The sequence below is a fragment of the Bradysia coprophila genome, unplaced genomic scaffold (assembly GCF_014529535.1).
Source record: "Bradysia coprophila strain Holo2 unplaced genomic scaffold, BU_Bcop_v1 contig_138, whole genome shotgun sequence".
NCBI classification, from domain to species: Eukaryota; Metazoa; Arthropoda; class Insecta; order Diptera; family Sciaridae; genus Bradysia; species Bradysia coprophila.
In genome coordinates, this window is record NW_023503409.1 from 9,413,779 (window position 1) to 9,436,020 (window position 22,242).

At 36.1% G+C, this 22,242-nt stretch overlaps 4 protein-coding genes across 4 annotated transcripts; 3 read left to right on the top strand and 1 right to left on the bottom strand.

The window, feature by feature from the left end:
* Positions 1-1,991: 1,991 nt before the first annotated feature.
* Positions 1,992-4,537, top strand: LOC119074022 (SH3 domain-containing protein Dlish). The gene is made up of 8 exons (XM_037179960.1): positions 1,992-2,245; positions 2,373-2,477; positions 2,545-2,721; positions 2,799-3,119; positions 3,200-3,242; positions 3,310-3,578; positions 3,644-3,722; positions 3,786-4,537. The coding sequence occupies exons 1-8, from the start codon at positions 2,197-2,199 to the stop codon at positions 3,862-3,864; spliced, it is 1,122 nt and encodes a 373-aa protein (XP_037035855.1). The 5' UTR covers positions 1,992-2,196; the 3' UTR covers positions 3,865-4,537.
* Positions 4,244-5,604, bottom strand: LOC119074038 (28S ribosomal protein S15, mitochondrial). The gene is made up of 3 exons (XM_037179984.1): positions 5,327-5,604; positions 5,131-5,264; positions 4,244-5,062 (listed from the first exon to the last, which is right to left on the bottom strand). Exons 1-3 carry the CDS (start codon positions 5,539-5,541, stop codon positions 4,602-4,604), a joined length of 810 nt encoding a protein of 269 aa, XP_037035879.1. The 5' UTR covers positions 5,542-5,604; the 3' UTR covers positions 4,244-4,601.
* Positions 5,605-9,855: 4,251 nt separating this feature from the next.
* On the top strand, positions 9,856-17,267 carry LOC119074014 (synaptic vesicle membrane protein VAT-1 homolog-like). The gene is made up of 10 exons (XM_037179949.1): positions 9,856-10,179; positions 12,299-12,630; positions 12,695-12,767; positions 12,832-13,104; positions 15,638-15,786; positions 15,847-16,025; positions 16,091-16,293; positions 16,364-16,504; positions 16,579-16,690; positions 17,006-17,267. The coding sequence occupies exons 2-10, from the start codon at positions 12,356-12,358 to the stop codon at positions 17,020-17,022; spliced, it is 1,422 nt and encodes a 473-aa protein (XP_037035844.1). The 5' UTR covers positions 9,856-10,179; positions 12,299-12,355; the 3' UTR covers positions 17,023-17,267.
* Positions 17,268-20,776: 3,509 nt separating this feature from the next.
* LOC119074049 lies at positions 20,777-21,850 on the top strand. Its single transcript, XM_037179997.1, has 3 exons — positions 20,777-21,324; positions 21,398-21,480; positions 21,548-21,850. Exons 1-3 carry the CDS (start codon positions 21,129-21,131, stop codon positions 21,818-21,820), a joined length of 552 nt encoding a protein of 183 aa, XP_037035892.1. The 5' UTR covers positions 20,777-21,128; the 3' UTR covers positions 21,821-21,850.
* The last annotated feature ends 392 nt before the right edge of the window (positions 21,851-22,242 follow it).

A 22,242-nucleotide genomic window follows, 5' to 3' on the forward strand; every position in this document is an offset into this window, starting at 1 on the left:
GTGATTTCTTGATTTTAATACTAACGTCAACTTTAAATAAGGGAATTCACGAAGCTGAAATAAGCAGAAATATACGCTGTATATTCCGTATATCTTGTATATCTCGTATATTTCTGTATATCTCGCTTATTTTGACAACTGTCAACAGAAAAATAATTCAATTTCAACTCGACGGATTTTGCTCAAACAAACTGCCATTGCGTAGCGCGCGATCTCAGGAACCTGGAAACGTAATTAGTTTTTCAATCGGTCTAATATTTACCGAGCGATAAGACTTTGGAAAAGTTTTTTTTGGATACTGATCACATCATGATTTCAAAGTCTTATCGCTCGGTAAATATTAAACCGATTGAAAAACTAATTACGTTTCCAGGTTCCTGAGATCGCGCGCTAAGCAATGGCAGTTTGTTTGAGCAAAATCCATCGAGTTGAAATTGAATTATTTTTCTGTTGACAGTTGTCAAAATAAGCGAGATATACAGAAATATACGAGATATACAAGATATACGGAATATACAGCGTATATTTCTGCTTATTTCAGCTTCGTGAATTCCCTTAATGAATTTTCGAACTTTTAACTCTTGAGCAGGCACTAGACTAACAAAACCGAACAGTGTGAAAACAGTGTATAAACTTGACGAAAATAATGTTTTTTATTAAGTTGAAACTCTCGTACATATAAAGTTTTATAAACCTATAGTTTTGACGCCACAAGGATAGAGTGCCATTCGTGATCAACTCGGAGATGTCCTAACCTTTCTTTCAGAAACTTATTTTTCTTAGCTGCTTACTACAAAAATACTGCGTCTTGAAGTATTACCACTACGCCTTTTCAAATTAAACAATGTCCAATGGACCCGTCATGAGTGATTCAATGTAAAAGGAAAATATCACTTTGTGACTCACACAAGTCGCTTTGTGAATGACTCCAGCGTGAAGTTCCTCTGCACCGATAGATCTCTTCGATTGACGACTGGCAGTGCGATCGCATGCCAAAAATTGTGTGCAAACAAAACACAGCCAACTTCGCAAAGAGGGGAAGTTTTTGAAATATTTTTTAGGAAAATTGAATTAAACACTTTTAGTAACCGTGAAATGTTTATATTTGAAGTCAAGGAAAATGAAAGCGTTGAATTGCTCGAAAAAATGTCTAAAATTTGTTGCTGCATTTGCAGGAATTTAAACAAATTTCCGCTTTTGCGAGGTTGGCTATGATTACTTTGCACACAAAATCGTCAAAGTAATCCACTGCACTGAGCTGTGCTGTCATCAGTTTCGCAAACCGCAGAGATCTATTCAATAGAGCATGGATATTGTTGACGTTTTCACCACTTGTCAGTAAATTTACTTTAGCTGAATATGGCGCTTTTGTAGTTATCAGGGTAACTATAGATAAAAAATTGAAAATTCGAGTTTATATTTGATGCTTCGAGACGAAATCGAAATGACTTTTCATTTTTATACCGAGTTATGTACACAGTTTCGTGTGTAAAATTACAAAACAAGAAATACATACTTTACAGCGTTGTGAAATATGTATGAAAATCCGCTGCACCAGCAACAAGTAACAAGCATTGCAAATTCATGCTAGTTATTTACATTAAAAAAAATCTAAAAAAACTTAGTTTTCGTTGATCAAAGGAAAGTACACAAATGGGAAACCAGACATGTTCAAATAATGGCAGCGCCACCTTGCCACATCTCGAGTGTAACTATGTTTTACTCGTAAATCCCAGAGAGATGCTAATATGACGACTGGGTCGTTTCGACGGATAGAGGGAATATGTCGAATGATTTTGAAATTGGTTGAGCGAAAATGTATTGAATTCTCTCTCGAAAACCCAACTGTCATTCGACATATTCCCTCAATCCGTCGAAACGAGCCAGTCGTCATATTAGCAACTCTCTGGTAAATCCACACAGTCACCCTAATCTGAAGACTATTACGTTTTCGTTGAAAATCACACTGGATCAACATCGAAATATGGATTAGAGTCGCGAGCATTAAGCCAGAGACATAAAAAAAATGTTCGTAAGAATTTGATGACTACAGGGAAATATGTATATGGAGAGAGAGAAACATCAATCAAAATAATATGGCTGCGTGAAAATAATTAAAATTTATCATCTCTTGTCTTCCTTTAATTTAATGTTTAAAATGTTTGTTTAGTACGACTTAAAAATTTTAGTTTTACAATGGCGTTTTTGTGTCCCGTACGGATACGGCGAGGAAAAAAGAAGAAAGGTAAAACATTCGGAATGTTGCTAATTATTTCAAATAAAGAAAGGTCATTGGCTCGTTATATTAATGTAACATCGATAGCAACCTGTTGGATTCGATTAATTTTAATCAAATTATCCATTCACGACAGCGTACAACAGCAATGATATTGACAAAGAGTTGAATCGTCCCAACAATATTGGACTTAATCATGGAATGGGCCGAATAACTGGTTCAGCATCCATTGAAACCCTTGGTATGATATTATTTTATGAAGGGATGTGAGAACTGTGCAAAATAATCTGTGAGTTGAATCTTCGTAGTTCGCGTTGGCATTGAAAAAGAGCACGGACTGAGTCCCGATTCGAAGATGGTCGTCCTGCACGATTTTACTCCCTGCGTTGATGATGAATTAGAAGTGAAACGTGGACAAATAGTAAACATTCTGTACAGAGAAAACGATTGGGTCTATGTGATCGGGCAGGACTCCCGACAGGAAGGTATGGTTCATTGATATTAAAAGAAAAATAAAAAGTCTCGGAGCCAAATAACAGTTCATCATTTGTCCAACAACTAGGATTCATACCCCATTCGTACTGTGCACCCGTTAATACACAACTAGCTGAAATGGCAATCAAAAAGAAACTGCCCAGAGATCAGTCGTTGGGAGCGACAGCAGATTTACTCGATGGTGATATTCCGATTGACAATTGTGACGACAATATCTCTGGCTTAATGGGACTACAGAGTTCGTTGAAGCATTCACAGGCTAGTCTGAATTCGGAACCGGATTTTATTCCATTCTCAAAGGATCCCAGTGGACGGTACATCGTTCTGTATACATTTATAGCTAGAGACGAAAATGATGTGTCAGTGGAAAGAGGAGAATTTGTCACAGGTAAAGACATTTTGACTGATCATTATGCTCAACTGGCCAGAAAATTTAAAATTTAAAAATTCTTTCATGACAAACGTTAGTTCTGAATCGAGAGGATCCTGAATGGTTTTGGATAGTTCGAAGGTAAATTGAAAAGGTTGTAAGATCCGCCCAGTCGTGTAATTCACAAAAATTGTATTCATCCAAACAGTGACGGTCAAGAGGGATTCATACCATCCGGTTTCGTTTATCCGGCTGATAATGTATTGCGTGGAAGTTCGAAATCTCCACTGGGAATAGTACAAAATACGACAAGTACATCACCAACGAATAACCCAGCAAATGGTAACAGTCCAGCGAACAACAATGTACTGACCAACAACAATATTAATGCGCTTTCGCAAATAACAATGACCGGTTCGGATGATTTACGGTATCACGGAACCGAATTGGTATTGCTCTACGATTATAAGGCTCAAGGTAAGATTGCTTGTTCCAAATTGAATCTGATAAGAATCATAATTTTGCGTCCGTAAAACCTTTAGCACCAGACGACTTATCAGTGAAACGAGGCGATTGGATTTATGCTGATCTAAATAATCAAACCGTTGACGGTTGGCTTTGGTAAGTGGATCAGTCGCAAAACATTTGAAACATTTTTTTTAAGTCGTCTCTTTTTCTCTAAAGGGCGTACGCACCGAAAACTCGTAAATATGGATTCATTCCAAAAGCATATGCACGACCTCCAGCCATGACCAGCCTTTGATTCCATTACGCAGACATATTAGGATTTAAGTCGTAGAATAAGGTGACGAGATCTGGATGAGTGCAATTGTTGGTTGAAGAAACGATTTTATTTAGCGAGAGAGAGAGAGAGAGATGATGTCGAGTTGGAAGTGATAAGATGTATTTTGCACGAAGTGGAAACCAACTTTTTTAACGGCTCCGAAAACGGAACGGAGACACTTTCTTAAGTTTACTACAGCGGACAGAAATGTGTTTCGTCTTGTAAGAGTTAAGTGTTCACTGGTTGACACTGTTCGAGTGGCATAATATGAAAGTGTACCGAGTCTGGGTTGTTGGTAAACTTAAGATTTTTGTCTCATGTATACGACAGGAAAGAGATCTTTTTGAAAGATTTAGTGATGATTGCCAATTATTGCCACGAAAGGACAACAAGACTATAATTGTGAAGAGACAATAATCATATAGGAAAACTAAGAAGTAACGCGACAAAGGACCAACTTCGATCGTTTTGCCGTGCTAATCACGTACGATCTAGCAATAAATTTTGTACTCGAATGAAACATGAACAATTAAGAATTTACGTTAACGGTGAGCTGTTTAATTATTATTTTTTTTTGCCTTTTCTTCCTTTTTTATTAATGCTAAAACTGATGCGCCGATTTCGGTAAAAAATAAAATTTTATTTACCTTAACCGTTGCGACAAAAAACTTTGTTTTTAACTACGCCGACGACATCGACATCCGACGACATCGACATTAACCGTCCGTTCGTTTTTCCTTTAAATTCTTCAGCTTCAGAGCCACTTCTTTGACCTCTTCCGCTGTCACTGTGACCGGCAGTGCCAATTCCAATTGCTCTTTGCGAATGAATTCCAGATTTTCGAGTTTCTTTTGCAAGAAATCAACTTGCTGACTTTCCAGTTGCTGTCGGTATGCGGCCAACCGTTCGTCCCGAATGTTATCACAATGGATCTGCGTCAGTTTGGTGAGCGATTCACGACGTGTTACCCAGTGATAATACGATGGATATGCCTTGTAAACTAGGTCGAGCTTCTCCAGCAGCCATTCGAAACGTTTATAGTCGCGGATTCTCATTTTCGTCAGATACTTCTTACGCTTGGCAATCAAATCGTTTAGTTGAACTTTCATTTGCGTATTTCGTTGCGCTGTTTCCATAGCCACCTGCATTCGGCGAATGGTGGCGGTTTGTTTGGCCACTGAAAGGTGGAATTGCATTAAAGCACTGAATATCGAGAGAGAAAAAAATGGGTTCTCGTTGTCTTACGTACGACCTCCATCGATCCGTTGTCCAAGTCATGTCGTTTCACCGAATCGATCAACGTTGTGGCGTAAACATCTGTGGTTCTTCGTACTCTATTTGCTCCTAAAGTGAATAAACGTTTCACTTGTTCGTCAGCTCTAAAAAAAACGGGATCGTGTTAATAGCAAAGCCACAACCGTGGATGCGATGTTTAATTTACGTTTCCAATTCTTTGCAATTTTGATATTCCGGTAGAATCATACTTTTATCGATAGCTGGGAATGGAGAGCAATCGCCACTTTTTTCCGGCTTATAGCTGGGAGTTTTCTCGGGACGAATCCATTTAATCTTTAAATCGGACTTGAAAGCATAGTTTCGTATCGATTGACCGGCATTACTCGTTATTAACGGAGAAATTTTAAATATTTTACTCATTTTTTCGAGAATATTTCTCCGTTCGGCTGACAGCTAATTCTCTGAATAATAAAAAAATGGCAGTGAAGAGGTTAGGTCATTTTACTCAAAGCGAAATGTCTATGGTGAATCTAGTACTGTGTCTTTATTGCGGGAAACTACGAATATTTCGAATGTAAAAAACACAGGACGTCTCTGATTTCCCTTAAAGATATTACAACCCGTAAAAACCAATGAAAGTAAATAGATAGGTATGGCCAAACGTTCAAATTTGATCTAGCCGGAGCACATACGGATTTGCATGGCGCCACCTCAAACGAACTCATTTCTAGTGCAAATTTCCACTAGAAATGAGTTCGTTTGAGGTGGCGCCATGCAAATCCGTATGTGCTCCGACTTGTATGGACTGGCCATACCTACTTATCTACTTTCATTGGTAAAAACGTTGGCCTGTCGTCTACCGAATTATAAATGACGTATCACAGCTCTGCTCACAGCATGAACATAAGTCGCACTTATGGTGTGAACAGAAAAGAGGCGTAGTTCAGCAAGACGGAGGCAAGACAGAGTGTTTTTTTGTAAGTAGAAATCAAGCCTAAGATATATTTGAAGGCTAAGCCTTAAATTAAACATACTCCGTTTATGCTCCGTTTGCTCTCTATTCACTTTTTAAACAATTGAAAAGAGTCGTGGTTTAGCTAAACGGAGTACTCAACAAAAAGTACTCCGTGAGAGAGCCGTGAGACTGTCAAATAAACGAAACAAAAACTGAAAAAAATCAATTTACTCTCACATGTAGTACTTTTTTGGTAAGTGGAAATCAAGCATCAGGCTCAATGTCGCTAGGTTCTGACAAAATAGATCTAGAAATTCCAATAAAAAATTATCGATCCAGACGCGCTTCTAGAGTCATAATCACAAAATAAATCGAATGGTTTTTATGCACAATGATCGCCATTGTTTCCTGCCGATTTACTGAATTTGGTGTTCGATTTTACTTTCCTGAAAATCAATTCACCAGTCAATTGCGATCAAAACTTAAAACTTAAATAGGGTGGTGACATGACACCAACTCTGATTTTTTTTTATATTCTGGTTGAGGGGAGGGACTCGAGTACTACTGTATCCTGGACAACCTCGAAAGAAATGTATTTATTTATTAAGTCAACGGCTATTAAAAGCTAACTGACTACAAAAGCAAATTAAAATTACAAAACAAACTTTGGCTCAATACTTCAATCGTTAACAAAAGAAACAGTTATGAAAGTTCTCAATCCAAACGATTAAAAGAAAAATCACTATCAATCCGAAGACCAAAATTATATACAAATGAACTAAAAAAAGTCAAAAACAATAGTAATAAATGACAAAAAAATCGATATTGATTAACATTCCAAACGATATGAGGCGAAACAAGACCTGTTTGACAGGTTGAAATTAGCTATGAGCACAATGAGCTCGCTACAACAAAACTAGGTACAGGTACACCCTCGGCTACTTTCTTTTTGGTAACAAAATCGCGTATACGAACGCCAGTAGGCCACAGTTCAGAGCGCATTATGTAGATGTAATTGGCCTCGGGAAGCGTAATTTTATACTGCAAGAAATGCACATCTTCCATGGTTTTCCCAGTCGGCAACAACAAGGCGAAATTCAAATTTCCTTTATCTATTTCCAACTTGTCGACTAGGTATGATCTTAAATGGTCAATAGTGACGTCTTTACCAATGTTCGAAATAACCACACTCCGCTTAGGATAATTACGAGTAGCCTTGCTGGTGTCACAGGTCTCCTTCCTCTTATTCGATTCACCAGGCAATAATGTCGTATCAGCAAGGCTTTTTGGTGCTAACGAAGCGAGGCTGGGCAGTTGCGAAACAAATTGGGCGCTAATCGATTCCATGAAATTTTCCATCAGAGTTTCAAATTAAATTTCAGCAAAATGCTACTTTGACGATCACAGAAACTACTAATTTTACCGTAATTCAGGCAAATATAGTTCGAAAACAAAAAATAAACAAATAAAAAACACGAAAAAGTGCAAGAGACGATCGAAACACGTCTGACAAAAATAACTGTCAATAGGTTTGTTCCAAATAACTGTAAACCCGAACTTTGACAACATGAACGCCGACGATTTCATCCACAGAGATGAACATAACCTAAACGTCAACAAATTTCTTTGTAAATTTTTCGTTAAGAGGGTACAAGGGTTTAGCTTCGGACAAGAACCAAAATTGCGCGAAAAATAGGGCATATTTAGGAACATAATTCTCAGAACTCAAGAGATGGAATACAGCAAAAAGGGGATTAACGATTAATTTGAGCCTTACTTAACAGAAATTTGTTTTCGCATTTATAAAATTACTTGATTTTCACAATTATTTTTCACAATTAAAACACGTCTGCAAGGCAAAATTTTTTTCCACTTTAGGTAAATTTTTTCGGCAGTACATCGGGAATAAACACATAAGTTGCTATATCAAAACCGTTCCTTATGTCGCTGACCACGAAAATGTGTTTTCCTTTTTCTAAAATTCCTTTTTGTTTTGATGAAATTAATAAAAATCAAAAAATTTTCTACCACGGCGGCCATCTTGTTTTCACACTATTTCTATGGTGGCCGTCTTCGATGTTCCAGATTCTTTTGTTATTGAAGACACAATGAGCGTTTCATTTGAATTAAAAGAGGTGGCGCCATAGTATTTGGTTTATGTCCACAGCTAAACCCTTGTACCCTCTTAAAATTTTCGTCAACCTGAAAGTTGAGGTTAAGTTGCCTTCTGTGGATGAAATCTGACATTTCGAAATGACCTTGGAACAAACCTATTGTCAAAGTCGAAGGTTAAGGTTTGTTCAACCCCACCGTGAGTAACGATATCATCGTTACTAAAAATTGTAATCGTGTAAAGGCGATTGGATAAAATTACAAAATTACAAAATACTTTTTTCCATTCTGCAGAGTCCTCTGGTAACTATACAGTGTTTAAGGAGAGCGAAAACCAATTAAATTTAATTGGTCTCGGGGTCAGCTGTCAAATATTCATCAATGAAAAAAGGAATTGATAGTTGAGCCCAGTTTAAATTTGTATGTGATTTCTCTCATTTTGACGTTTGACCCCGAGACCAGTTTAAACAAAGTAGTCAAAAATCGCTCTCCTTAAACACTGTATAGGTTTTCCTTCAAGTTTTTTTTCTTCCGTAACTGTAGTGAACTGGGCTCATTTAAATGTGTTACTGTTTAAAGGTATATTGAGAGTTATGTTTCTTCGACACGACTAAATTTGAAATGAGCCCAGTTTAATTGGGTAAAACGTAGTACCAAATCGGAAAATGGAGGAGATAAATCAGCAGATTAAGCAGAATAGTCAAAAATACCGAAAAAGAAGTCGGTGACCCTCGGTTTTTTGTGTTTGTTGTGTAACTTATAGTTTATGTAGAATTAGAGAGTATAACATGCCTTTGTTTTTAGGAAGCGGAAGCTCTGAAATAGACCTCGTGCGTGCAAATGAAAACAATATTTCTGTTTCATATTTACCATGGTTCTCATTAGTATCACTGTATTTTTTTTCGTCGCGATGATGATAGTTTGCAAGGCTGTATACTTTGGGGAGGTCATGCAGATCGCCATTTTATTAGATACGCGGGACCACACCTTTTCCATACAAACAAATTCACCAAAATTAAATTTGAATGGCGTGGTGAATTTTTTGTATGTGTAACCCGCGTATCTGCATCTGCGTGACCTCCCCAAAGTATGCAGCCTTGGATAGTTTGTGCCACAGAGAATTGAAATACGACGGATTTCTGTACCGATAACTAGATTGAAATGTCCAACATATACTATTATTGTTCTGCAGTTTAGGTATTCACCTCAGTGTCGTAATAGTCTCCTTTATATTTAAAAATGCGCCACAAATGACAGATGATTTTAGTTCTATTTCTGAAGGTTGAATCGCATGTTTAAAAATATACTGACTTGACAGTATAATCTCCGGACGAATCTCAGCTTCTGGGATACCATTGCTCGACCTCTACGGCCTCATTGCATCTCCATCAGTTGCCAACTGTTTTCGAAACTAGTAAACTGCGGTACTTACTTTATTTCACTGCATCAATATCAATAACGCAGCAGAACTTCTCATCGTTTTGATAACACCAACGCAATGATCGTGCTGGCCTGGCAATCCTATAGATTTAAAAAAAACTTCCCCATCTATGATGCATGTGTATTTGTGTAACGGAATACGACTGTGTGCATTGCTTACACACATTTATATATTATATAAGTTTTGTACATCTTGTAGGTATATAGGATGAGCACTTTTTTATTGTTGCCGAGTCCAATACTTAGAACAGAACATTTTGCCCGTGGATTAAAACACATTTCTCCTTATTCCATGCTCGTATTGACTGTGCATATGCGTGTTAACAATTTCAATTGCGCTAAGGTTTTCGTAGAGTTCAGTTGATTTTATTGTAGAATTTTTTAAAAAGTTTTTCTGTTACAAAAAGCTGTTCAGTTGAAGACAGATTATTTATCCATAATTTTAGAGCCATTCACACATTAGTCTAGTGTTGCATATTGTACAGTGAATTTGTTTATTTGATAAAATAAAAAATTGTTTGAATTTTCAACCGCTCCTGTGAGCTTGACTGGTGAGTCATTTTCTTTCTTTCGGTCTTTTTTTTTGCAATAAGTTTATTGTACACTCCCAAACATTGATTTATTGGACTGCTTTTCATTGATTCAAAGTTTTTCTTTGCCGAATCTAACATTTATTGTTGCTATTCGTATACAATCATTAAACAGTCGAATTTGCTACCGCAAAAGAAAATCCGTTGTACGAAAAACGGATTGGAAATTTTACGACCATATGGAATAATTTTTTCTCTTTGTTCCGGCGACAATCAAAATGCCGGAAAGGTTTTTCTCTTTGCAATTTTGCTAGGACAACAAAATATTTGAAATTCTATCAATCGCTCAAATAATGTGAATGAAATGATAAAGAAAATGAATTTTTGTGTTTAAAAAAGAAATTATTTATTGTTTTTGTAGCCGTCGTTGATAACGAAAAAAAAATGCACTTAATGTGTATCGCATATATTTAACCATTTCTTCCTATATTTGAGATGGTATAAGTATAGGTAGGATATATAGGGTGTATACATTATGTATAGAATGTATACTCCACTCCGCTATAATGCATTTCATCATGTAATTTTGTTTGGCGTCATTTTGCTGCTATACTCAGTTCTGTGTTCTACGCTCAGACTCAATATGTCTCATTTTCTACATACACTCTAACATCATATAATATGCAAACATGCGACGATTTGTTTTAAATAAATTTTTTTATAATTTTTTGTTGTTGATGTCTTAATGGCGAGCGAAATATACAATTTGATTAAATTTAAACAATATAAAATGACAACAAAACATGCACTCTGTGTAAAGGAACAACACACACATCACGTTCAATTGAGTAAACTGTTTTCAGTCGGATGGATTTAATTGATGATATTGCTTTTCATTGAAACTACGAGTCATATTATGACTAAAAGAAAAAAAAATGTTTGAGCCATTCCTCATCAATCGGAATCGTTTTTCGATTCTATTAATGAACGTTAGAAAATGAGTAATTGATATCACCCAGTAATCAACACACAATAAAATCGGCAAATTTACGTGCCCCACCCGTCATTGTTGTTTTTTTTATATTTTATTTTCTTTTCGTTTACACCACTATCCACCGTTCATATACGTATCCATATGCCGCCTTAATGGTTTTATACTTGCTACTCAGTACTCATATTAATTGTACAATATAAATAATTGAAGTGAAGCGTAAACGTTATAACTCTCCTCGGTTTTATTAATATATATAATAATATCGTTCTTCCATATTGGGGCGGAATGTGTGCGGTGTATCTCGCTGCTACTGTGATTTTCACTTTTGCGAAATCCTTAATTACTTCTTAAGAATGCTATTAATAACTGTGGAAAATTCGATCTTCTTGAACATTTTCTTTGTTATTTTTTCGATGAAGAAGAAAGAGTTTCGATGTCTGCTGTAACACTCAATCGAACGATTGTGGTCTAGATGGTGTGACTAACACAATTAATGCAAGTCAATTAAATGAAATGAGGTGAATGGTGTTTTGTAGACAAAATGGTATTATATTACGCATGCATTTCACTTGCCTGGCGACTTCGGATGATTACTGAACGCCGAACACGACAATGATTCAGAAAATTATTTCATGTAAATAGCTAATCACGACGGAGTGACTCCTATTTCCTCTGATTTGTTCTTATTATTTATCGATGCACGTACTGTTATCACAGTTTCTTTGTTATTGTTTTTCATTGGAAAACAAGTCCACTCATACTCTGCTTCCAATAAGAAGTCTTGCTCATCTGGTGAATAGTAAATTAATATTTTCTAAAAATCGATTCGAAATGCAGCGGTTTGTTAATTGATATTCATATATAGTTCTTGAGACGATTGACCTGCTCTCCAGGACATAGCTTAGCTTAGCAAGTAATGTTGGAAAAAATATTTCCACGACACGGTCTACGAGACGTCTATACGATTCGTATTTAATGCGGGCATTCGTGACACTTGCAAAATCTCCAAGACTAGAAAACTTAGGCTTTCATTGACGCACGACGACAGTCTAAATGGCCTAAAGAAACATATGGATGGCGGCTGTCATTCAATCTATGTCCAATAATTCCGTGTGTGTAACCTTCCGATTTTTTAATATTTCGCAGGTGTACCCTTCGTATTATATCAAATTCGTTGAACGAAATCAAATTTATCAAAACACTATGACTGAAATAACTGAAACCCCAGCTGCTCAAGCCCCAGAGGAGAAAAAGCCCGAAGACGAAATTAATGCCGAAGAAGCGACAAATGGCAACCATAACGGTGAATCCGAAACGAATGGAGATGCTCAAGAAGAGTCTGGCGAGAAAACAGAACCACCGAAGGAAATGCGAGCCATTGTTTTGACCAGTTTCGGTGGATTCAAGGGATTGAAAGTGTTGAAGAAACCGGAGCCAGCACCTCAGGCTGGTGAAGTGTTGATTCGTGTTAAGGCTTGGTAAATTTTGAATGCTCACACATCCGATTTGCAACGTCTATAGATGAAAATTTGAACATTTCAGTGGTCTTAACTTCCAGGACGTGATCGTCCGACTTGGTGCCATCGATTCGCCACCAAAGACCCCATGCATTTTGGTAAAGCAATTGACAAAAATAAATCTTATCTCGCAAGCAACCTAACCATTTTCTCGTTTTGCAGGGCTTCGAATGCGCTGGCGAAATCGAAGCTGTCGGCGAAGGTGTTACCAATTTTGAAGTCGGAGACAGAGTCGTTGCATTGCCTGAATTCAAAGCCTGGGCCGAATTGGTTGCCGTTTCTGAATCGTATGTGTACAAAATACCAGCCAATATGACGTTCACAGAAGCAGCAGCAATTACCCTAAACTATTTGGTTGCACACATTTTGGTCAACGATTTGGCTGTCGTTCGTCCCGGAAACAGTGTCTTATTGCATTCGGCTGGCGGTGGCGTTGTAAGTACCTGTACTTGTTTCATTGACATTAGTTACGAAGAAGCGATAACTTCAATCGATCCTTCGAGACATTATTGATTCCAAACAAAAATTTTCTTTTCAAAATTCGGTGTGTCTCACAGCCGACCCTCATATGATTCGCTTCCATACATTCTGAATAATTTAACGTGAGTAGACTGTTGTAAGCATGAGGGTTATGCCTAAACAAAAAAGCCTGACCTAAATATAGATTTTTTGTTCCGAATAACACGAAGCCGAAAGAATGTAACTACGTACGTACGTACGTTACATACCTCAAACTTAGCATGTTAAAACATTCCACACATGCATTATACGCATACGATGTTATTTACACAACTATTTTCGAATGTTTATTTTGATTCATTTAATGTTTTCGTTACACGAACTTGAAATTTCCAAGTGCCACCAGAGGTATAATGTGTGAAAATAAGTTTCGATGACCAAACTGATCTTTATCAAATTAATTTGTTAAGTTTTAATGCTACACCTCCACCGATACGTGTTTCGAATCATTAGGTAGGAAATGGACCGGAAATTAATAGGAAAAACTGCCCGAACATATTTCCGGTCGATTTAATTGAAAATTGTGTTAACGACAGGACTCTACTTACAATTATAGCAAAGCGGTACATGTTTAGGATCTAACGGTGAATAAGTGCTATAAATAGATATCTTAAAGCATAATGTGATCTTTCCACTCTCATAGCTCGACTCAGAAGAAACTTTTCTTCGGCAATCTTTTTATCGTATAAGTTACCATCATTATCTGAGATTTACGGTAAAGTTCAGGTGTCCATATGATTTCTATTATTTTATAAGCTGGTCTATGTTCAGGTACCATATTGCTTGAAATGTCCAATTGGTAAAAAAAATTGAAGTACAAGATTTGAAATCAACCGATTAAAAACACTCTGATCGATGGAAGTAATAGACCCGATAATAATGCTGGTCACATGCTTATCATCTGTAACAGGTTAAACATTTTTTGAAAATGTATGGTAGCGCCCCGTCATTATACAACACAAACGTACCTTGCCCATGCAAATGGTCATAAATAGTAGAACGTAAAAACATTTGGAAAATTAAATCATAGAAACGGTATACGAAACAGAAATGAAAGTTTTACCTCTGTCACAGGCTCTATTACTGTTTGGCATGTACAGTATTGTTCATCGATTGAATTTCTATCGAAATTTATCAAACGGTTTGAGTTTTATGACTAATAAGAGTATCGAAACCCATACTCTCGTCTGTCGTTAAATATCCGTAAAAGTATAAATAGCAACATGTAAGGAAGTAGTTTTCTTTTACATGACAGCGTGCGGTACAGTACATTTACATTCTGGTCGGTAAATGCAATTTTTCGAGTACATTTTTCACATTTACCGACCAGAAGCACGTAAAGCACTGTAAGTCCGAGGTTCCAAATTTTTATTTTGACGAGTGGAAATACAGCCCTTCTCTTCGGGTAGGGCCATAACGTCCCCACTTGTCAGAATAAAAATTTGGAACCTCGAACGTAATGTACTATTACATCACTGTTTCTGACTACTCAAAAATGAATTTCTTACCGGACGCGGGATACTAGCATATAATAGTACATTACCGCTTACCAACGTGACAAATGGCATTTCTTTTGTGAAATTTATCTATCGAGGAGGTCGGTAAACACAAAAGAAATGCAATTTCCATCATTTGTCCATTTGGCAAGTATCATACCTAAGTTGTGGCACAACTGTTGTGCCACTCGTCTAAAGATTTTATTAAAATTATTAAGCCACCGAGAGAATGGTCTGCCTAAAATTATACTCTGAAATTTTTATGTCAATCTGGCGCTAAATCGTTGCTGTTCCTTTTTTGTTCATTCATGCAATACCCTACCTACGTGCAACAATGTCGATTTTTTTCCTATTAAAAACCGAGTTTTTTCTGATTCAACAACCAATAAAGCGTTTTAACAGTTTTCTCATACATGCAACATGATATGTATCAATTCGCCGTTTATCATTGTTTTTGTTTCGTCTATTGAATGAATCAAACACAAAAAAAAAATAATTTAAATTTCGATAAATATTCTCGTTCCTGTTATCGCAATCGTATCTAAACGAAGTAATTTAGGCCGAAATGAAAAACCTACATTAGCATGTTAGAGGACACTAAAAAAGAAAGAAAAAACAATGAACCATAAACGACAAACGCTAATCCGCGCTCTGTTGAATAATTCCATTTTATTACTGTAACGTTTTTTCGTTTAATTTTTTTTTCTCCTTCCTTCGCGCAAAATTCGATCCTTCCATGAATTGGTAGTACAAAAAAATGCAAGAAATTTTTTGCTTACAAAAAAATGTAAAGTCGACCTCGACCTATAATACCTGAGTGTTGCGCTCTTATTTCACGGTGTCGTGATTACATTTCCGTTTATTTTGAACCGAATCAAACGACCTGTAAGGAAATCGAAAGTGGATCGAAGCCCCAAGAACTAAGCCAATGTTCTCTTTCTCTTTTACAAAAGGGTCTTGCTGTTGCTCAATTGTGTAAGCTTGTCGGCGATGTGACGCTCTTCGGAGTGGCATCTAAGGCCAAGCATGAAACTCTGGAACCGCTGGGATTGATCACAAATTTATTGGAGAGAAACGGCGACTACTTGAACGAAGTCAGAAAGTAATGATGAACACAGTTTGAGGTAGAAGTGCGGCGACTAATTTCCGTTTTGTTTTACAGACTTACACCACAAGGTGTCGATATTGTTCTCGATTGTCTTTGCGGTGAAGAATGCAACAAAGGATATAGCCTGTTGAAACCGATGGGAAAATATGTTTTGTACGGTTCAGCCAATGTGGTTACCGGAGAGACAAAGAGTTTCTTCAGCGTTGCACGTTCTTGGTGGCAAGTTGACAAAGGTATGTCATTCAAAGAGTTCTCAGCATAAGCAAAATGATCAAAATCATTTCCAATTTGCGTCTAGTTTCACCAATTAAGCTGTTCGACGAAAACAAAAGCTTAATGGGATTCAATTTGCGTCATCTGTTGTACCAACAAGGTGACTTCGGTGCATCGTACGTCCGTGGAACGGTAGAAAAAGTTTTTGCTTTGTGGAACGAAGGTAAAATTCAGCCTACCGTGGACACTACATGGGCATTGGAAGATGTCGCAGATGCTATGCAAAAGGTATGCGGTTGATGTTGTAAGCAATTCGCTTCAGATGTTTCATTAAATATTTTGCTCAATTTTCGCTTAGATGCACGACCGGAAGAACATCGGAAAATTGATTTTGGATCCGGCACAAACACCCAAACCGAAGCCAGCTACACCAGCCAAAGGTAAATCCAAGGATAAGAAACAAGTCATCGAAGAGAAGAATGGTGATAAGGAAAGAAAGGTACAAAAAAACGCCGAATGACACAAAAAGCGAAAGATCTTAACGGAAAATTTTTTGTTTGTTTTGCTCAACAGACTGACGGCGACGCAGAGGCTGAAGAAAAGAAGGATGAAGAAAAAACCGAAGAGAATGGATCCAATGGGGATCAAGCAGCGGATGAGAAATCTGCTTCAACCAATGGCGAAGGTAATTTGATTTGATTCGTCTGCATGCACTTGTTAGTAATCATCAGTGGAAGACAGCCGAACCATGGAATCCGTAGATTATTTTTCAGTTTCATCCACAGCACTTCTCCTAGCATGAACACTTTTATGACAGGTGTCAAACTTGGAGGCTTTGGTGATAGCAGTGATATGTATTCTATATATTTTAACTCGCAGTCCCTACTGTAATTTCATCAGCCTCCGAATATTTTCTATGTTCATGCTAGTAGCTGTGCTATGGTTTCATCGTAACATTTTGGTTTCAAGACTGAAACGATTTTTTTTTGTCAATTTGCAGATAAGCCATCGAGTTGAACACGTTAAGCATTCACTTTCGGAAGCTTAGGCGTAGCCCGCATCATAAAATAATGTAAAAAATTGGATTCTGTTTTTGTTTACAAGAAAGAAAAAAGAAATTTTTTTTAATTTTAATCCAACGTGAAATTGTCATAAGTGAAACATTTGTCTTGAAATTTCTTTCCTTTTTTATTTTTAAATTAAAATTCTGTGCAAAACCGTAATGCATTCGTCCAGAGATAATAATATTTCTAGGAATTGAACAAAAAAAAAGTCAAGAAAAAGAAAATAAAAAGGAACAAATTCCACCAATTGGATTGATTTTATGTTTTGTTTGTTTGTTTAGAAGAAAAATGTGCCATTGCAACTAGATTACTACTTTTTCTGCTCGTCACTTATGGCGTGAAAGGAAAGCGAAACTATTTTAGTTCGCTTCTTATTCACACTTCTCCCGTTCATTTTACCACATTGCCAACCATATTTCGAACAACATTCCGAACAAAATGGTCTAAGTTCTTGCTGAAACTTTCACACTTTGATCTCTTTTTTCTTATGGCTTTATCAGTTTTTACGAAATTTTCTTCGAACTTAGACTGCATTTTCATTCGCTTAGTCCACATCTAAAACATTCGATTGTAACGATTAGTTTGGATGATTAAAATCCACAGTCGAAATATGATTCGCAAATACGAACAGGAAAAAACATCGTTTTTATCTCAAATCATTTAAGACCGACAGGCTATGAGTGTTTCAGTCAGTATCGTAAAGTCACGGATTAAATTAATGTTGCTACCACTTCCAAAGGTGGAAAACCACTTTGGCTGAGACTTTCTATTTTAACGTGACAGGATGATATTGGTAGGGCTGGCGTACAACATATGTCGTTAAATGAAATTTGCCAAAAGTTGCCATTTATATGAACAACAAAAATTGAAAAGTAAAATTTTGATTGGATGATCTAACTAGCTTGTCACTTCCACCAAAAATTTTAATTTTTAATCTTCATGAGGCATAATAGGGGTAAACCATTATGGCTTGCAAAGTTCGTAGGTACCGCATTTTCGTGAACTTTTGACATTTCTCCCATACATTTTATGTCAAAAGTCTGCGAAATCGCCATACTCACGAACTGTACGAACCATAATGGTCTTCCCCTATAGATTCAGTTTGATATCAATTTGGATTATTTGTGATTCGATATTATGATGTTGGCTTAGGAAATAATGGGTAGGTCCTAGGTCATAAAAATCTTTTGTTTTTGTACGTTGTCACTTGTAGCAACATTGTCAAGTAGTTTCAATCCGTGTCCTAATGAGCGTCTGAAATATTTATAACACAAAATGCTGTCGGTGTAATTCTTGTACTGCTACCCAATCTCATTTCATTGAAGTTTAAAAACAAAAAACAAAAATAATTCTGTGCTTTTGATGTCTGATAGAATATTCGATATAATTATTATAAATAAATGAAAAAAATGAACAAAAAATATTATTATTAAATGTGTATATTAAAGAAAAGAAAACAAAAAAAATATGGAAAAAAAACCTATTTAATCAACGAAGATAATTGTTATATTTTGTTACAGACACTTCTTTGCATTTCATTTCTCTAATTATTATAGTAAAGAAAAAAGGAAATACTTAAAACGGAGCAAAGTGTTTTGCTTAGTTTTAAGACGCGTTGAATCATTTTAAAGTAGTTCATCATAGAAAAGAACCAACACCCCAAGAGTGTAACGTGTATAAGCCATTGTTTTCAATGCAAATAGCCCCCTTCATAATTACGAACTCAAATATTGAAAATTAAAACAAAAATATTTTTTCGGTCTCTTTAACGGTCTTTAATCTAATAAAATATCGCTCAGCGCTAAGAAAAACAAATCATTACAATGAAATTGAATTAGGCTTAAAACAGTTATTAATATTTTGATAATATTTGATAAATCAGAAAATAGCACAAGAACAAAGAAATGAAAAAATCTTTTACACTTTTTCTCACGACTCAAAACAAGAAAAGAAAACTCTTTTTATATTGAAAATTGAAAATATTTTTATAAATGGAAAAGAAATCAAAAAAAAATTTATATTTTCTACAAAAATAAATAAAAACGAAAGAGAGAAATAGAAATAGATTCCTTTTAGCTTTTGATAAATAAAAAACGAAGAAACAAAAAAACGATTAGATTCAAAATGAACAAAGAAAAAAATTTACAACTTTTTCGATTAAGAACAAATCAAAAATGAGAAAAACAACAAACATTTTTCAAACAGGCTTCGAGTTTTACACACATATCAACGATATCATTTTTCTCTTCATCATCACACAAACAATATTACTTTTACGTAAGTCCACAGCCACAATTTTACTTTTCAAAAAATATTTTTTACACAAAACAAAACAAAATTTCTACGAAACAAAGAAAATATCAGCTATTTCGCTAGCCTATAGGCATTTATATTATGAGCTACCAAGTATAAAAATATACAAAAAAAATGAAAATTTAAAAATTTCTCAGAACTCAAATCATTGACAAATAAAGAAAGAAGAAAAAAAAACATTTTTTATACTGGCAAAACTTATGAAGTTTAAAAATTAAAAAATAAAATAAAATCTTTACCTATTAAAATGACCAAATTATATTCAACTCGCATGTATTTTGTAAGACAATTTTGTTTGATTGTTTTTAATTTTTTTAAAAATATTTTCAAGCAATTTGGAAAGCTTTTGTGAAGAACTTAAAAAATAAAATTGAGATATGCTAATTATTACAATAAAAAAGAATTATTTCTTTTATTTATGCAGACACTGACACAGCGATAGTCTAAATTAAATCCACGCAGATCATTTCCAGCTCTTTAGAGTCAGCAGATTTCGTAAAACTTCTGTTCTTAAATTTAACTCGGCGACTATTTCTCAGCCCGGATTTCTCATTTTGCAAACAATTGGTTAGCTCAATCGGTTAGAGCAACACCCCGGTGGAGATTCTAAGTTCGGGTCCCAGTCGTGGCACCAAAATTTTATTTCAGATTTAATTTCATTGATTCAATTAACTCTTATCAACTCTGATAATTTCACTTCAAATTCCAAGTTCTAGATTATTTCAGTCACCAATGCACTGCTCCTAGCATGAACATAAGAATTGTTTGGAGGCTGATGAAGTCACAATAGGGACTGCATTTCTTTCGTAAAGATTTTCAATGCTTTCATTGTGTGAGTTAAAACACACAATACAATCATTCAAGCGGCAGCTCTCATCACAAATGCCTCCAAATTGGACATTTGTCAAAGTAGTGTTCATGCTAGGAGCAGTGCGTTGCAGTCACTATTTACTGATAAAAATATTCGATTAATTTCAAAGCCCATTCATGAAACTGAATCGTATCTAACTCTGTACAAAATCTGATGCGGTATAGCTTCTAATCGTCTTACAATTGTATCGACAAATATCTTCAATAATAGTAGATTACTATACAAGGGAAGTAATTTGATATTTTACCTCCTATGTACTGCGAAAATTCATTTTTCATACCTAGGACCCGAAAATATGAAATAGTAGATTACTGTACCAACTACCAGTGAAGGAATCTGATATCTCGTATCCAAATGAGTAAAAGTATCCGAGGGCGTCTTTTTTAGCGTATTCGATTCCAGGCCTAGCCTTCGGCTCTGTCTGGAAACTTCTCACACGCTAAAAAAAGACTTTTAGTCCTAGGTACGAAATGTATTATTTCGCAGGAGGCCAGCAAAAGAAAAATTCACTTTCGCCGCATTTAAGAGGTAAAATAAACTACATAATTGTGCGGAAAATCGTTGTTTTGACTCGTGTGGTTGTTTGGTTGTATACTTCGCCTTCGGCTCAGCCAACAAACTACACACTCTTCAAAAGAACGATTTTCCGCACAAGCATGTAATCTACTATTACTTTACGAGCGAGGTAAAGAGAGAATTGTCACTTGTTTGGGTAACGGCCTGGATAGATGGCGTGGAAACTCAGCACTCTAACTTGCTCACCCCACAGCCGCTGTTTTTGCATGAAATGCGTTGACACTTTCCATGTTTACCCTATGTTGAATGTAAACGTCTGTCAGAAAGTTGTCTGAATCAGAAAAAGGTATCTTACAATAATGACTTTTTCGCAAACACAAACTATGGACTCATCAGAACCCAAAACAATCACGGACCTAAGTCTGGAACAATTGAAAATGATTTTCGCTGGTAAAATATCTCCCAGACGACTCGCTTGCGTGAGGGAAAAATACGACCTACTCAAATACTTGTGGAAAGAATCGGAAATAGAAGACACCGGCTGCAACGAGTACGGTGAGTTCAGAGCTGAAGTAAACTGATTATTGCTGTGGGTAATTCGGTAATTGTAACTAAACAACTGCTCTAGCAAAACAGAGATTAGCTGATATGATCACACCAATGCGTCGACGAACTACATGTCACACAGTTCCATCATCAGCTGACAGATTCGTAAGTTTCCTTTTGTAAAATTTGTAAAAAAATTTCAGGGATTAACGATGAGTTTTCGTCCGATTAGGAGGAAAATAAATCAAAAATTCAGAACCTCGTGCGATCAGCAGTAGGAAATAAATGGTGGCAATTCGGAAAACATTTGTATATAAAACAGGGACAACTGGATACCATCGGTACTGAAGAGAATACAGTCGTCCGAAAAGTCAATAGAGTTTTCGAAGCATTTGAACAAAACTGTTACAATGAAGTCGCCTATGTGAATGCAGTTAGTAAAGCACTACATGGTTGTAGACTAACAGATCTAGCGACAGAGATTTACCGAATTGTGGAACATTGATATTTGTCAATAAAATAAGTTTTCAAACAAACCTGAGTCCATCTACAGTTTCATTCAATAATTGCGATTGCAAGGTCTCAGTGAGGGTTATACATCAGGAAGAAGTCTTAATTGACTGCAAGAGCACAAGATAAAAGTCAACCTAGCAGTGCTAGTTAGCGTAAATTCCACCGGCAATATTCGCGTAACGAAACAGTGTCTCCAACATCTGTTACTTAGACTGTGGACCACACCTTTGCATGGGCTGCTTTAAATGGTGTTAAAGAAGCTTAACGAAAAGTTACATAAAAAGCTCGAAAGTTTCTGTAAACAGACAGATTTTTCTCTATTTTTCTTTGACGAGTTTAGCCTCTGCTCCAGTAAACTATCGGGTTTCTTTGTGCGGTACAACTGTACGTGTTTTTGATCACATGGATATCAAG